Source organism: Jaculus jaculus, chromosome 3 (assembly GCF_020740685.1).
Source record: "Jaculus jaculus isolate mJacJac1 chromosome 3, mJacJac1.mat.Y.cur, whole genome shotgun sequence".
NCBI classification, from domain to species: Eukaryota; Metazoa; Chordata; class Mammalia; order Rodentia; family Dipodidae; genus Jaculus; species Jaculus jaculus.
Genome location: NC_059104.1, coordinates 150,582,465 through 150,599,934, shown reverse-complemented (window position 1 = coordinate 150,599,934; position 17,470 = coordinate 150,582,465). Strand labels below are relative to the sequence as shown.

General features: G+C 42.1%; 1 protein-coding gene across 2 annotated transcripts in view; it reads right to left on the bottom strand.

The window, feature by feature from the left end:
* Pde8a (phosphodiesterase 8A) overlaps window positions 1–17,470 on the bottom strand; it is a 154,317-nt gene that overhangs the window by 11,140 nt on the left and 125,707 nt on the right. For both annotated transcript variants that reach the window (XM_045145454.1, XR_006636234.1), the window contains exons 12-18: window positions 12,919–12,996; window positions 7,814–7,884; window positions 7,403–7,567; window positions 5,857–5,905; window positions 5,519–5,654; window positions 3,392–3,590; window positions 2,071–2,288 (exon numbers count right to left, since the gene is read on the bottom strand). In XM_045145454.1, the coding sequence (XP_045001389.1) occupies window positions 2,071–2,288; window positions 3,392–3,590; window positions 5,519–5,654; window positions 5,857–5,905; window positions 7,403–7,567; window positions 7,814–7,884; window positions 12,919–12,996 (916 nt within the window). The remainder of the gene's footprint in view (window positions 1–2,070; window positions 2,289–3,391; window positions 3,591–5,518; window positions 5,655–5,856; window positions 5,906–7,402; window positions 7,568–7,813; window positions 7,885–12,918; window positions 12,997–17,470) is intronic.

Here is a 17,470-nt window from a genome sequence, read left to right as displayed (position 1 = left end):
GGAAATGGGGCTGGAGAGATGGCTTAGAATTAAGGCACTTGCCTGAGAAGCCTAAGGATCCAGGTTCGATTCCCCAGTACTGACATAAGCCAGATGCACAAGGTAGCACATGCATCTAGAGTTTGTTTGAAGTGGTTACAGGCCTTGGTGCACCCATTCTCTCTGTCTCTCACAAATATATAAATTAGTTAATTAATAAAAATTTTAAAAATGTGGAAATGCTAGGTTAGTGCCAACATCATTAGTAAGGGGAAAGCAGACAGAAGTCTAAAGATCTGTTTCTATAAATGTGACATATGCTAAGAAAAACCTCCATACTAAGTTATTAAGAGAGTTTAGGGGCTGAAGAGATGGCTTAGCAATTAAGGTGCTTGCCTACAAAACCAAAGGACCTGGACTCAATTTCCCAGTACCCACATAAAGCCAGATGCACAAGGTGGTGCAAGTGTCTGGAATTCATTTGAGATGGCTAGAGGCCCTGGCACGCCCATTCTCTCTTCCTCTCTCTCTTTCTCTCAAATAAGTAAATAAATAGATAAATTTTTAAAAAATTAAAGAGAGTTTAACTTAGTGTGAGAGATCATGGAAGGCTTCCCCAAAGGAATGACTTATAAACAGATAAAGGCAAGAAGTTTACTGGGGACAATAGGACAGGGAGGAGTTTGCCAGGCAAACTCCTTGACCTAACTGGGAAACTTAGAGGAAAAAAAAAAAAACAAACAAAAAAACACACAAAAACAATTATGGCCTGAGAGATGGCTTAGCAGTTAAGGCACTTGCCTGCAAAGCCAAAGGACCTAGGTTTGATTTCCCAGGACCCATGTAAGCCAGATACAAAAGGTGGCACATGTGTCTGGAGTTCATTTGGAACAGTTGGAGGCTCTGGTGTGCCATTTTCTTTCTCTCTTTCTCTCTCTCTCTGTCTGCCCCTAGCTCTCTAAAATAAAGAAAAATAAAGATAAAGAACATTAAAAAGGGCTGAGACCTAGTAAGGGGCCATAAGGAAGGGAGGAAAGAGGAAGGCTTAAGGGGAATGTATTGAGATATGTAAGGAGAGGTGAAGAATACCAGGTGAAATGATCTAAGTGGGATCAGGGGAAGGTATAGAGAAAAGGAGGGGTGAGAAGGTTAATCATAACTTAAGATGTAGGCTGGAGAAATGGCTTAGTGGTTAAGGCACTCACCTGCAAAGCCCAAGGACCCAGGTTTAATTCCCTAGGACCCATGTAAGCCAGAAGCACAAGGTGGCACATGTATCTGGAGTTCATTTGTGGTGGTTAGAGACCCTGATATACCCATATTCTCTCTCTCTTTCTCTCCCTGTCTCAAATTTTACAAAAATTTAAAAAAATAGAAAAGAGATTAATTACAAAGAAGAAGGGATTCAGTGGAAGATGAATGGGGGTGGGGTGGAGGTTAGGAATTATCATGGTTTACTGTCTATAGTTATGGAACTTTTCAATAAAAAGTTTAAGGAAGGGGGATGCTGAAGATGTAGTTCAGTGGTAGAATACTTGCTTGCCTAACATGCTCAAGGCCCTGAGTTCAACCCCCATGACAAAGGATCAGCACTTGCTCAGGACTAAAAGAACTAGGTGGGAGGTGAGGAGGGGATATTTGAAGATTTGAAGTTAAGGTATAGAAATTGTTCTAAAATTGAATGTGGTGATGATTGTACAGTTCTGTGACTATACTTAAAGCCAATCTGATGCCCTCTACATAGTGAAATGTAAAGGAGGTAAATTACATTTCTTTTTCTTTTTTTAAAAAATTGTTTTAAGATATATTTTATTTATTTATTTATTTGAGATAGAGAGAGAGAAAGAGGTAGAGAGAGACTGCGTGTGCCAGGGCCTCCAGCCACTGTAAACAAATTCTAGATGTATAGGCTACCTAGTGCATCTGGCTTATGTGGGTCCTGGGGAATATAACCATGATCCTTTGGCTTTTCAGGCAAGTACCTTAACTGCTAAGCCATCTTCTCCAGCCCATATAAATTATATTTCAATAAATCCATTAAAAAAAAACAGAGACAAAGCCATCAACATATTTCACAGACATTGTTCTTACCGCTCCATGTTTTTAAAAATATTGTATTTGTCATCTCCAAGAGTTAGCTGGAAGGCCAAGGCTGCATGGTGGCTTTCCAGCACAGCACTGTCATTGTATAAAATAGCCAGCTCACTCCCTGCATTGCAAAGGAAGGAGTTGGTTTTCCCAGGGTGATCCACGTCGTGAATAGCAGCTGCAATGAGGGCAGCAACTTCATCAATTGGTTCTAAAGTTGCCTGAAAACAAGAGATCTTTTGAAAGCTGGGGTATGATACCGAAGCAAGGAAGCCTTTCTTTTCTCTCTTGCTTTACTTTTAAAGGTAAGAATTTCTCAGATATCTAAATAGGCACTTTGTTTGAGCAAATCTTGCTTTCCCATTCCTACCCTGAAGCAGTTATATTTCTACATATGTTTACTAGGGAATATTTTCTGAAACTTAGCTTTACAAGTTAAGGATATAGGGAGTCCTCAACAGATAAGAGTCACCTCCACAATTAGTCTTCCTCCAGACCCATTTTTACCAACAAGGCCTGTAGCCTGAGACTTTAACTCAGACCAACAGAAACTAATATTGCTAAATAAGAAATCATTTTAAGATATACATATATGTTAATTGATCTAGTTTCCTCTACTATCTCCCCTCTTTTTATTTTCAATTTTTTAAGGTAGGGTTTCTCCCTAGGGTAGGCTGACCTGGAATTCACTAGGTAGTCTCAGAGTGGCCATGAACTCATGGTGATCCCCCTACCTCTGCTGGGATTAAAGGTGTGCAACACCATGCCAAGTTTTCCTCCTCCCTTTTGATATTAGTTTTGTTAGGCTGATGTCAGAGTTTTATGATTTTGATAAAATGATCTGGAAGCTTTCTATCCCTTTCAAGGCTCTGAAAAGATTTGTGGAAAATGTGGAAAATTATTTTTAGGGCTGAAGAATTCACTGGTCCATCTGGGTCAGGAGGCAAATTTTGAAGTAACTGAAAATTAAAAATTACTTGCACAGTAGTAGTGAATCCTAAAGATGTTGAATGTGCCTACTGGCTCAGAGTGAAACACCAAAACAACTCTGTCCTTTTTGCTGGCTTTCTACCCAGGAACCATACCTTGCTGCTTATACTCTCAGGGAATGGCTAAGGTGTAGCCTCAGATTAACATGTTGATTCCTCAAGGCTTCAGTGTGTCTCCTACCCAATTTCACACACTTCTTCCTTTATGTCTCAAGCTGCACATATGTGGGGATTACTTCTTAGTGGTCACACTAAGTGACTACTCAGTGGAGGCAGAAACATTAGACTTCCCTACTGCTATTGCTGTTAAGCATGAAGCACAAAAGTGGGCTTACCTTTATTTTTTCCCTGGAGAGGAAATAGGCAGTGGCGTGAAGCACATCCGCAGCATGTGTTGAATTATGGTAGGGGTTAGACGAGTGATAATTGCTTTCAATCATTTGTAGCCATGATTTCAGTATTGACTCAGGGCAGTTTAAGAATTCACAGATTCCAAAACGAGCAAATGTTTTGAGACCTAGATAAATCAAAGGCCTATAGAGAAAAACATCTACAATAAAAAACAATGCAAAGAACTGGTATGCAGAAGTCTGAAGAGGTTCAGGCCTAACAAACAAATCTATGCCAGACTACAGAGTACACCAGACAGCCAAGAGTAGCTGCTGTGGCAGAACTGGCCTCTTGCAGCCAACCATGGAGTAGCCAGGTTCTTACCTTCTTACCTTCAGAGGGCCATAGAACAGCTTCTGGTCTTAGTCCTTTTGGACTTCCCCATTCACTGGGGTGAGGTTTGTCATACTACCCTTTCTGATTCAAATTCTTACTTGCACTAGTGGAATCCTCAAAATTACCCCCTTTTCAGGGTTAGCTTATACCACCTGGAATCCTCTCCTTTCCTTTGGACTTGCTGGACATATATGCTACTTGATAGATTCCCTGCCTAGAAAATAACTGCAAACTGCACATGAGTCAGACACTGATACATGCTCACCTAATAATCTGGAGCTGGGTGTAGTTTCCACTGAAAAGGAGACCAAGTGCCAGCAAGTGGGGAAGGCCTTGAGAAGTCACCTTGATTACTAGATCTTTGGGTTTGGAAGACTAAGAAACTGACCCTGTTGAAGAAGTGTCCACAGGACTCAACCTGACCTGACTTAATGGAATTCCCATGGACATAATGTCCCTGGTATGCAAACCAGGTCCTCAGAGACTCAGTTGCTAAGGGAGTATTCTTTTCCACTCTGCTTGGCTGTCTGGGGCACATGGATGTTAAATGTACTGGAAGGTGAACATTGAGAGCAAAGCTGAGGACTCCATGGAGACAGCTCCCCAAGACAGGATGAAACCTGATGAATCCTCGGAAGCCCAAGAGCAGACCTCTCCTGAGCCCTGACAGCAGCTCTGTGCTGGCTGTGGCTGCCTCATCCTGTGTGTCATGACCCAGTCTAAAGATCTCATTCAGCAAAACACAAAAACCTATTGTGTGATCATAAGTGGATGAGCATGACTGGGGGTGTGAATGTCCCTGTGCCAACTGCCAACATGGCAACCAAGATAATATGATGTAATCTCTCTTTTTAAAAGAAACTTAAAAAATTATTATTTATTTATTTGAGAGAGAGAGAGAAAGAGGCAGATGGATAGATAGAATAAGCATACCAAGACCTCTAGCCACTGTAAACGAACTCCAGGTGCATGATGCACCATCTTATGCATCTGGCTTATGTGAGTACTGAGGAATTGAACTTGGGTCCTTAGACTTTGCAATCAAATGCCTTACCCACTTTTCTTTTTTTTGAGGTAGGGTCTTGCTCTAGCCCAGGTTGACTTAGAATTCACTAGTCTCAGGGTGGCCTTAAACTCATAGTGATCCTCCTACATCTACCTCCCAAGAGCTGGGATTAAAGGCATGTACCACCACAATCTCTTTTCAAGAAAAAGAGAGAGACAGAGAGAGAAAGAGAGAGAGAGAGAGAGAGAGAGAGAGAGAGAGAGATATTGAGGTAGAGCCTCATTCTAGCCCAGGATGACCTGGAATTCACTAAGTAGTCCCAGGCTAGCCTTGAATTCACAGCAATCCTCCCACCTTTGACTTCTGAATACTGGGATTAAAGGTATGCATCAGTATGCCTAAATGTGTGTTTCTAACCAATTTTGGTCCAGGCTCTGAGCAGTCTTCTTTGCTATTACCTCAATATCATCCCATTTCATAGGGAAACATAAACAAAAGTAACACTGATCTTTGGAAAAGTTAAGGCACTTTCTCAGTTTCACACCTTCCAAAAATCTGCTGTGTCCATTTTGGGGAAGCCAACAATACCTCAGGCCCAAGAGACTCAGAACCACTTACCATCCTGTTACTACTTCCTCAGAATCCCCCTCCACCCAGGAAAAAGCTCTGCACAATCCCATACTCTTCAGGTGGGTCCTCGCCCAGGCCCTGAGACTCTAGCTTGACTCACCTCTTTTGGGTTGCAGCCTCCAGTTCAAAAATGTCAAAGTCCCAATATTCTTCATTTTCCACGGCTAGGGCGATTCGAGGTGGGACATCATGAAGGGAGATGGGAGTGATCACACTACTTGAAGCCTGCAGAAGGCCTGTGGTGGTGTGGTTTGGAGAATAATGTTAACAAAGGGTTAACTGTTTTGTAGGAAGGATAGTAGTCGTACATCAGGATGGCTATTTATTTCTGATGCTTTATGACATACCTAGAAACTTCTTAGTAGTGAGAAAAACTATTTTCATTATTTAACCTTGACTATAACATTGTAATGATGAAAGAAATTAAAAACAACTCACTTTTTGATGAAAGAACATATTCGTTCCCTGATAATCTTCGTAAACCATCCTAGTAAAAACCAAGGAAATAAGAAAAAGAAAGGTCACAGCCCTTCTTTCCTCCTTGTAAACCCCAGGTGGCCAGCCCCAGAGGAAAATCCAGGACAGCCCTCCCCATCCGCTCACTACAGGGCTGCCCCAGGCCCAGCAAGCTGACCATTACTGTGTCCTGTCTTGAATTCAGTCACTTTCCAAGGAGCTGAGCAATCTGGTTCTGGGTTCAACCAGAGTCAACACTAGTGAAGTGAGTTTAAGAGGGAGCTCTAAAGCCCAGCATTCATGTCCAAATTCCAGGAACACTTTGGTATCTTAGGACAACTCTCCTGTGCTCTCAGTCTTTCTCTATTTTCTCACCACCCTCTTCCCTCAGCTTTTCCTTTGGGACAATGAATACTTTCTTATCTCCTAACTGGCTTTCTTGGGCTCCCCAAAAACTCTCTTACCAGGCCTTCTGTTCCAGTCTCACAGTCACTGTCATCTAATCACCTCTAGGACACTCTTCCTGCCTTATGCTTATTCTTGACCTATAGGTTAGGGGTGCTTTTGTCCTCCAATAGTAAAGCCCAGATTTAGAGGTTATCACTGGGAACCACTCACTCTACCTTCTAGAATCTAGACTGTCCCAAACCTTATTTTTATGAAATCAAGTAATTTCAGGAAGTAGGAATTGGATGAGAAGTGAATTTGATTTCTGACCAAGACAACAACTGCCAGCCATGATGTGATCTGTGTCCTCTTGTGAGACTCTATTCTAGATAAGTGGAGGTACCATCTATACATAGTAACATGTCGCTAAAGCCTTCTTTTCTGTGAAGCTACCCAGATGGGGAAGGACTAAAGGTAGTTCTGGCATCTTTTAAAGCACACAAAATGGGAGTAACTCTTCTTGATTTGCAATTTGGCATGTAGCTTTCAGTCTGAGACTGCCCCCTCCCCCATCACCACAATTACTGGGGATGGAACTCAAGGTCTTACAAATGCTAGGCAAGGCTGGGTATGATGCTACACACCTTTCACCCCACACTCGGGAGGCAGAAGTAGGAGTTTGAGGCCACCCCGAGACTACTGAATTTCAGGTCAGCCTGGGCTAAAGAGAGACCCTACCTCGAAAAAAAAAAAAGCTAGACAACTATTTTACTACTCAGTAACACCTCTACCTCAAGTATGCAATCTCTTTTCTTCTGCCCCAGTTTTTAAAATCATCTGTACAGCTGGAAATGGTTTGTCCAAATAAATGACTTGTAAAAATCCTAAGTGACAAAGGAGAACTGGATCCATGGACTATCTAGAATAGCATCCCCCGCTGCTCCCTGCAACATGAGCAGCAGGTGATCACAGCTCAGCTCCAGGGTGGTTAAACAGGCTGTGGAGCAATTCTGGCCTTGAGTGAGTCCTACATATGGCTCACTGCTCGCCTCTCCACAGGACCTTGTTTACAGAAACAACCTCTAAGAAAACAAACAAGAACAGATAAGCTGTAGCCAGCAGCTTGCTCAAATAAACTTACGGACATCAAGCCCTCCACGAGGTCAGTGGCATGAGGATCATCATTCTCAGCTCCAAGCTGTGGCGAATATAATTCAGTGGTTCTCAGAATTTCCAGCACCCGGTTCAGAGCTTCTGTCACAGGTACAGGACTGTTTTCTTGGGCAGCATTGATAATATTGATTATCTACATCAGGGAAAGAAAGACTTGACTTTTATAACTTTACAAGCAATCTAAAAGCAGTTAACAGTCAAGCTCCAAATAGTGCATCCTGTGTGACTACACTAGTGTTAGTTACAGTGTTCTTCCACACACATCTCTTCAGAGGAGGCAGCACTATACAACTCTTAAGAGTAATCCTATGATTGTAGGCCACTGTTTCTTGTCAATGGGAGTGTAAGGGGCTCCTATGACCAGTGAAGACTGACTGACCTTGGTGATGGGTGCCTCAATCATCATAGAATGTATCCGAGCCAGGGAGGAATGTCGCCTTTGGTTAGAAGCTGTGGAAAAAGGTGAGAAATCAGGATGTGCACAGCCTGGTATACCTGTCTTGACCTCCAAGGGCTTCATGGCTTCCCTTCCCAGGCCTCAGTGCACTCAGCTGCATAGTGAAGGTATAAGACTATGGACTAAGGAAGCTATGGAGCTTCCTTCTGATATGACAAGCCTGGCTGCTGCATAACCAGCTTGCTCCTTCATTCATAGCCTCTAGGATGCATATATGTCCCCATGGACTGAGCTTATGATATCACAGGTCAGAGAGAAAACAGGAAACAATCTACCAGGTCAAGGCCACACAATCTCTATAACAATAGGCTTTACAATTACTCCTCTTGCTGCTCTCCAGGAGGAAACATGTCTGGAAGAGGATGCTGCACAGGCTCTCCCCTCACACGAGGGGCGCAATGACTTCATCACCATTAACTGAATCAATGGATTTCTGGTTATGTATTTCAAGGGCCCCGCTGCTTCCCCTACTTTCCTGATGTAAACTGATTAGTTAAATATCTTAAATGAGGCAGGTAGAAGCTCTTGGGCTTTAAGTAAAGCTAGTTACATTTGTTGCTCCTGTACAGACATGGCTCTTTGAGGAGGGAGAAGTCTGGGCAATGTATAGGCAAGAAAAGAATAACCAGGTCCATATTCTCTCTCTCTTTTTCCTCCCTCTTTTTCTCCCAAACAAAAAATTAAGATAAATTAAAAAAAAGAATAGCCACACAGTCCTGTGTATCTATGAATACTTTACTGTCACAGATGATGCTTAGTAAAGACGTAAACTACTAGAGACCGTTCAACAGAATGATGCATTAGCCTTGTGTGGCCATGAAGAAACGGAGGCCCAAAGAGATACTATCTAAGTTTAACATGCCTGGGACACCAACAAGACTTAAAACTAATTTTGGTGATTAGCCTATGGTTGGCAACTTTCCATTTTATACAACATTTACTAACCAACAACAACAACAAATAAACTCACTATTTTATCACTATCATAACATGATTATTTTTGGGCTGGAGAGATGGCTCAACAGTTAAAGGGTGCTTGCTTGCAAAGCCTGATGGCCTGGGTTCAATTCCCCAGTGCCCACATAAAGTCAGATGCACAAAGTGGCATATACATCTGGAATTCATTAATTCTCATTCTCTCTCTGCTTGCAAATAAATAAAAATATTTAAAAACAAGATCATGACCCCACAGTAAATACCAATAACCCCACTGAGCAAGGCCCTCAGTGGAATGGGGGCAGGAGAGAGGAATATAACAGTATAACTTGATGAAAGGATGACCAGTATGTGAGCTGTTCATATAGTAAAGTTTATAATTAATAAAAATAAAAATAAAAAACTATTATATATTGTTTTCTTAAAAACTTGAGAGATGTTATATTTTCATTACACAAAGAATAAGGACATGAAGCAATACATTTATTAGCTTGATTTAGTCATTCCACAATGTATCATCAGTTGTATGCATACAATTCTAATTTATCAATTCAAAAAATTTTTAGTTTAAAATAATTAGAAGCTAGGCCATGAGTTCGAGGCCACTCTGAGAATACAGAGTGAATTCCAGGTCAGCCTGGATACAGTGAGACCCTACCTGGAAAAACAAAAATAAATAAATAGAAAATATCAAAAAGTTTAAGTCTAATGATAAGAAAAAATAAAACACACAAAGATTATCATATGTAATCAGAGAACCCCCCAAATATGCAAATATACTATTGTAATTAGATTCAATTAATAAGTCTATCAAAGCTATTGAGGGGCTTAGTAGTTGCAAAGCCTGCCAGCCCAGGTTCAATTCCCCAGCCACCCACATAAAGCTAGACTTCAGATGCAGCAAAAGACCCTGGCATTCCCATACATGAATACAAACACAAATAAATAAATAATTTTTTTTTTGAGGTAGGGTAGGTAGGGCCTTGAACTCATGGTGATCATCCTACCAGGTGCTGAGATTAACAGCGTGCACTACCCACACCCGGCATAAATAAATATTTTTTAAGAGTCTCATGCTCGACTGACTGGGCTAGCTGGGTGCCCTTACATAAACTGTTTTAGAAAGCTGTTGAGTACAGGATCAGTATATTAAAATATACTGGACTTATTTAAAAAATTTAATATTTTATTTATTTATTTGTGAGAGAAAGAGGCAGAGAGAGAGAGAGAGAGAGAGAGAGAGAGAGAGAGAGAGAGAGAGACAGAACAGATGTACCAGGGCCTCTGGACACATGTACCACCTTGTGCATTTCGCTTACATAGGTCCTGGGGAATTAAACCTGAGTCCTTAGGCTTTGCAGACAAGAACCTTAACCGCTAAGGCATCTCTTCAGCCCAAAATACATTGGATTTCTTTTTAAAAATTTTTTTTGTTCTTTTTATTATTATTATTTATTATTTTGTTATTTATTTGAGAGCGACAGACAGAGAGAGAAAGAGGCAGATAGAGAGAGGAAGAGAGGGAATGGGCGCACCAGGGCCTCCAGCCACTGCAAATGAACTCCAGACGTGTGTGCCTCCTTGTGCATCTGGCTAACGTGGGTCCTGGGGAGTCGAGCCTCAAACTGAAGTCTTTAGGCTTCACAGGCAAGCACCTAACCACGAAGCCATTTCTCCAGCCCTATATTGGATTTCTTATAAACTAACAACACACATTTGAAAACTGAAATAAAAACACCATTCAAATACATTAAAGGACATTAATACCTAGGAATAAATGTAATGAAAAAAAATTTAAAGATTTCTATAATTAAAATGCAAAGTATTGCTAACAAAAAATCTAAATAAATGGAAATATAGTACGTTCATGGTTTGAAGGTCTCAATATTATTGGGGTTTCAATTTACCCAAAATTAACTGACCTATAGATTCAAGGCATCTAAAAAAAAAGTGTGTGCATGTGTAAACTAATTAGCTGATGTGTTATATGGAAATGAAAAAGATCTAGAACATCCAAGATACCAAATAAGAACAACTTCTCTATCAGACATCATCTTACTGTGACATCATGGGATAGACTGTGCTATTTGTGCAAACATAGATAATCAGAACAATGAAACAGAATTAAAACCCATAAAAATGAACAGAACATTTGGTATCTGAACTGTATCATATTTAAATTATAATTCAATTTAAAATTGTTTCAAAAGCAAGGTAAAATATATACATCAAAAATATATAAATCAGTAAAAACCTTCTCTTGAAACAAAAAAACAAGCAAAAATCACATAAACGCACAGGGAATCCCAAGGATCATGGGAGTTACAGAGTGGCGACCATTCTGGGTAGAAGCTGCCTCATGCCTACTTTGCATTACCCTGGGACTGCAGAAGATTATGAGGACATAATGACAAGGGCACAGTGAGGATGATGATGGAAGCTAATACTGAGTGGGCGTCTACCCCTCCCAGGTACCTCACACAATCTTCTGACAGCACAATTATCCCTATTTTGTCAGTCTCGCAAAGGAAGCACAGAAATCTCTCCTCAAGGCTGCACAGAAGGTAGGTGAAGAACTTGAACCAGTCATCTTGGAAACAAAGCCCATATTACTCCCCAGGAGACCATACTGCTCCCTGCTGTCATCACTCTAACCTGCCCTTATAGCAGGAGCATAATCCATACAGTCCCTTGGGTACAACGAGTATATAGCCTGTCACGTTAGTCTCCCAAAAGTCTGTGAGGAAAGGGGGGAGATAAAATCTCAGCTATGCTGTCTTGAAAAGCTTTGCCTTCTGAATAGCAACCAGCTCCATATCCTTCCCTATTCATCTTTCACCAAAGAATTTGCATAGCCAGAGCAATGTTTGCCTCCGTACCATAAGCAATTTTGATCATATTAAGAAGTATGTTGGCGAAAAAAAAAAAAAAAAGACCTGGAGAGATGGCTTAGTGGTTAAGAGCTTGCCTGTGAAGCCTGAGGACCCCGGCTCGAGGCTCGATTCTCCAGGACCCACGTTAGCCAGATGCACAAGGGGGCACACGCGTCTGGAGTTCATTTGTAGTGGCTGGAGGCCCTGGCGCGCCCATTCTCTCTCTATCTGCCTCTTTCTCTCTGTCACTCTCAAATAAGTAAAAATAAACAAACAAACAAAAAAAAAAGAAGTACGTTGGCAGCTGGAGAGAAGGTTTAGTTTAGTGGTTATGGAACTTGCCTGTGAAGCCTAAGGATCTAGGTTCAGTTCCCCAGGACCCACATAAGCCAGATGCACAAGGTGGCACATACGTCTGGAGTTCATTTGCAGTGGCTAGAGACCCTGGTGTGCCCATTCTCTGTCTCTTTCCCTCTCCACCTCTCTCTCAAATAAATCAGTAAAATAAAAATTAAAAAGAAGTAGGTCATTCAGCATGCATCTACATGATCTTAAAAATTGTATTTTGGCTGGGCAAGGTGGCACCCACCTGTAATCCTAGCATTTGGGAGAATCAGGAGAAGTTTAAGGTCATCCTTGGCTACATAAGGAGTTCTAGGCCAACCTGTTATATGAGACCTGACTCAAAAAAATTGTATTTCATCTGGACAGTGGCTAACATGTGTAATCTCGTCACTCAGGACGCTAAGGTAAAAGAAATACTATGAGTTGGAGGCCAGCCTAGATTAGAGTGAGACCTGTCTCAAAACATTCTCCCAAAATTGTAAAGTAAGTCACTCTCAATCTCCAAATCAACCTTACCCCTCCCAAAGGTAAGCTTCTATGGTAAACTGCAAAGTCTGTCTTTCAGAACTGCCAGATGTGGTACTCATGATTACAACAGATTAACTAATGCCATCTGCTGTTGGGGTTTAGAAAATCATACAGAATACCTACTACCTGCTTCTTTGCCTTGTTGCTTTGTTCTCATTCTCAAGTCCATTTAAAGGCTCAGAATGGAGTCCACTGATGTAGAAGGCAGGGGGAGCGGGACACTGGTTCTTAAAGGGTCCTTCCCTTCCCATGCATGCATAATTCACAGTGATCGGAGGTGAGAGGCTGCAGGGACATGTGGTCAAGGCCTACATGATCTTTTCTTCTCTCTCGTCTGTCACTCACCTTCACTTGTCCGAGAGGTAACAGCTTTGATGTCCAATGAGCCTTTCCTCATGTCTTGATGTTTGCTTGGCTGACTATCTGTGGAAACAATTAAGTTATAAATCATCTCTTCAGAGATGTTAACAGCATATCAGCAAAGGAAATCAAGCTTAATCAAAAAATGCAAATGTAGAGACTAAAATATACCATTTAAGATGCTACAAAAATCAGCACCAGGCACAGAAGTAGACTATAAACACTCTTTCTCCAAAGATGTCCCAAAACATAGACTAACAACAAGCAGAAATTGCCTCAGGAGTTCTCTTGCTACATTTCCATATATTCAAATCCAATACTGGGAAAATTCTGATCCCCATTAACTCTGACCCAAATGAGAAAAACAAAATGTACTTATTTATTTCCACTTGTTTATTTTCTCTGCAACATCTTTTAGTGAATGTTCTCTTTTCTAGGATGGAGGGCCGGGCACAGTTTGGGGTATATTATAAAAACACTTTAGGACTGGAAGAGATGGCTTAACGGTTAAAGCACATGCCTGAGAAGCCTAAGGACCCAGGTTCGATTTTCCAGGTTCCCTGTAAGTCAGATGTACATGGTGGCGCATGTATCTGGAGTTTGTTTGCAGGAGCTAGAGGCCCTGGCGAGTCCATTCTCACTCTCTCAGTCTCTATTAAATAAATAAAAATAAAAATCTTAAAGAAAAACACCTTTCTCCCTTTCCTTTCAGTAAAGGACATTACTGCTATCTTAAGCTCCAAACAAATGTTATCTGACTCCTGTCTAGACCCTGTCCCATGACTATCACTGACAAAGCAAGCCTGATCTTCCTTCCTGCCCCTCCTCTGTATTTGCTGAATGCCTGGTGCTGGAGGCTTCATGAGCAGCAACTCATATCCTCATCTCACAGACAAGAAAGTTGGGAATCATCCAGCAGATGAGCACAGGACATGACAGGGCAGGCCTCAGGTCAGCTCTTCCTAGGATGTGTGAGCTTCTCAGCCTCACTTTGGGTCATTCTGTGTGCTCATCTGACCCTTTTACATTTACCACAGTATGAACCACCAGTGCAGGTCCCATGTGCATCTGTGAACCATGGAAAAGTTCTTCACCCCTGCCCCCTGTGTGTGTGGTGCTGGGGATGAAATCTTAAGTATGCTAGGCAAAGCACTTGTATCACTGAGCCTCACCCTCAACCCCTGCCCCTTGCCTCCTGACCCAACATAAGCCAGTCACTTCTCCACAGGCATTTATGTGAACTTGAAAAGCTGTGATGACCTCCTTGTTGCTAACTGTGCAGGTCCATAGTCAGGTCTTATTGGCTAATCCCTCTCCAGACACTTCTGTTTTCAGAATCCATGCTCTCCAGGTTTTTCTTCCCTTATAGCATTCCTTTCTTGGATGGGTTCCTTTCCTCTTTCTCAGCCTCCCAGTGTTTCCAAACTGGTTTCTAAAAGGCTCTATCAGTAGTCCCCTTCCTCTTCTCAGTCAACAATCCTCCTTCAAAGATCTCAGTGCTTCCTACAGCTTTCCCATTGGTATAAATTATTTACTTGGGAATATGCCTTTCTCATACTATCTCCTTTCTCTGGTTAACTCCGTTATCTGGTAAAATGCTTTTCCAGTACCCTGAACTTTGGGTGTGTTCTCCACACAACCTGAGCATGTGGGATAACATGTTTTCTAGTCTGCCTTGCCTGTGAGCACCCTGAGAGCAGGACAGTCTTTTCTAGGTGATGAACACCAGGCCTAGCACATAGCAGATGGCCAGTAAACCCACTCAGACTCTCCCCTGCTCAAAACCCTTCTGCCTTCCAAGGGCAAGTGTGTTCTGCTGAAACAGCCTGCCTTCTGTTTCTCACTGGTCTTTACTATGTGTGCTTGCCTGCACAACTATTATGCCCACATCTCTGGAGCAGCTTGATACCTGCTCCTCCACTCTGATGTGATAGTATATCCTCTCCTTCAAATGGCACTTCCTCCAAACTGTATGTGGTCCCAAGTGTCTCTACTTTTTTGGAGCTTCATATGACTCATATCCACACAGCTGTCCAGTATGTTAGGCTATGAACTTACTGGTTTGACTTTCTTTCATCCATTCAACATTCACTGAGCATCCCCCAACCTGTGATAGCACCTAAGACTGGTGCTATAGTGTAGATCTTGAATATGCCTCAAAGGCTCCTGTGATGGTGCCCTTTGGGATGTAAACTTCACACTTCCTCATTTGTTGCCTGAATGTTTTCTAATGGTTGTCTCTGAGAGGTGAGTACCAGGGCACAACAGGTTAATAAAGCATGCATAATACCTTTAAGGGAAGGGGCCCAATGGGAGGTTTTCAGGTCATCTGGAGTATGCCCAGAGGGAGATAGTGAACCCTTCATTCCTTCCTTTTCCTCTATTTAGCTGGCCAAAAGGTAGTGGTTTTGTTTGCCATGTGCTCCCACTATGAACCCAAAGCTAGAAGGCCAGTTGATAATGGACTGGAATCTCCAAAACTGTGAGCCAAAATAACTCTTCTTTTTTCTTTCTTTCTTTTTCCTTTCCTTTCCTTCTCTTTCTTCCATCCTTTCTTTCTTTCTTTTTTTTCTTTTTGAGTCAGCCCAGGCTGACCTGGAATTTACTATGTGGCCTTGGACTCACAGTGATCCTCCTACCTCTGCCTCCCAATGTTGGGATTGAAGGTGTGCACCACCACACCCAGCATCTTTTCTCTTTATAAGCTAGTTATCTCAGCTATTTTGTTACAAATTATGGAAAATTGACTAACACATCCAGCATTAGGGATGTGACAATGAGTAAAATACGGTACATATCCTCAACAAGGGATTGTGTAGTGAGAATCAATGACAGGTAAACAGAATTATAGGAAGAATGTTAACATGAAGGAGGAGCTGGAGTTGAGTATGGTTGGAAAGACGCAAAGAGAAACACATCAGGATGGTGCTGTGGTGACATTGGAGGAGGAAGCAGTTTTAATTTCTACTGAAGTATTTTTTAAAATTTTATTTTTTTATAAATATTTATATTTATTTTTATTTATTAGAGACAGAGAATGAAAGAGAGCACACACATGCATCAGGGCCTCTAGCCATTGCTAATGAACCCCAGATGCATGTGCCACTTTGTGCATCTGGCTTACGTGGATTCCTAGGAGTCAAACCTGGGTCCTTAGGCTTAACAGGGAAGTACCTTAACCACTAAGCCACTTCTCCAGCCCAATTTCATTTATTTACATATGAGAGAGGGGGGCACATAGAGACAGTATGGGCACACAAGGGGCTCCAACCACTACAAACGAACTCCAGACACATGCACCACCTTGTGCATCTGGCTTATATGGGTACTAGGGAATTGAACCTGGGTCCCTACTTTGCAGGCAAGTGCCTTAACTGCTAAGCCATCTGTCTAGCCCTACTGAAGTATTATAAAGTGATTTCATAAAAGAAATAATACAATGTCTTTATCTCTGTGTAAATATTAGATTCTGCTGCCCCACCCCCTACCCCAAAGCCATGTTAGGATTGCTCTCCCACTGTATCCCTGGTAGTACTTTATAGGTGACTATATATTTTCACCCAGCAGGTGGAGATGGACCATGTATGCCTTGACTCTATGCCCCAGGGCCTGCCTCTTTTTGTTGTTTGCTGTTGTTGTTTTTAGGCTGCAGGGTCTCATTCTAGCCCAGTTGTCCTGGAACTTGCTCTGTAGTCCAGGCTCGCCTTAAACTCACACAGATCCACAGATCCTCCTATCTCAGCTTCCCAAGTGCTGGGATGAAAGGCATGAGCCACCGGGCAGAGCCTGGGTTTTAGATGTAGCCCTCAGGGAATACCTAGGGGTTGAATGAAGGAGTATGAGGTTCACCTCCCAAAGAGAATCCTAGTTCTTGAAGAAGCACCAGTCTAAGGCTTTAGAGGATCTTGTACCTAGTGGGTACACAACAGATAACAGACTGATTTGATATAATATCAGGCCTATCAATGCACAAAGAGCCAAAAAGGCCCATGACCAGGGCTTGGGGTTAATTTCCTATTCTGTAAGATAAGATCCTTAAACTCTGCCCTCTTTTCAGACACATTAGCAGCATTTCTGTGGCCTGCTGGGACAATCCAAGGAACCTTGGAGAAGCAGTAGGGGCAATGGGAAAGATGGTAGACAGTCAGCATCCTTTGCATAGCAGCTTCCTCTGAATGCATGAACCTGTAGCCTGGAAGCAAGAGCTCAGTTAGATATCATAAATCTGAAGCCAAGTACCTTACCTGACTTACCTACAACTTACTGTGCTGGGACTCCAAAGGCTATTAGAGTACATGCTTGGGAACTCTCAGCAGTTTAGGCCTGTGTGCTATGCCTTCCTGCTGGTCCTTGTGCCTTTTATAGCCCCAGAAAGATGGCTCTCTATCTTTAGATCCAGAAGAGTCTCTGTGTCTCTTCAGAGAATTGAAAGGTCTACTTCAGCTGTCCCAACCCTGGGAGCCCCTGAAAAGATCTGTGAATTACCCTGAGGCCTAGGCCTCATTCTATACTCCCTGAAGCAAAGCTTGTCATGTAA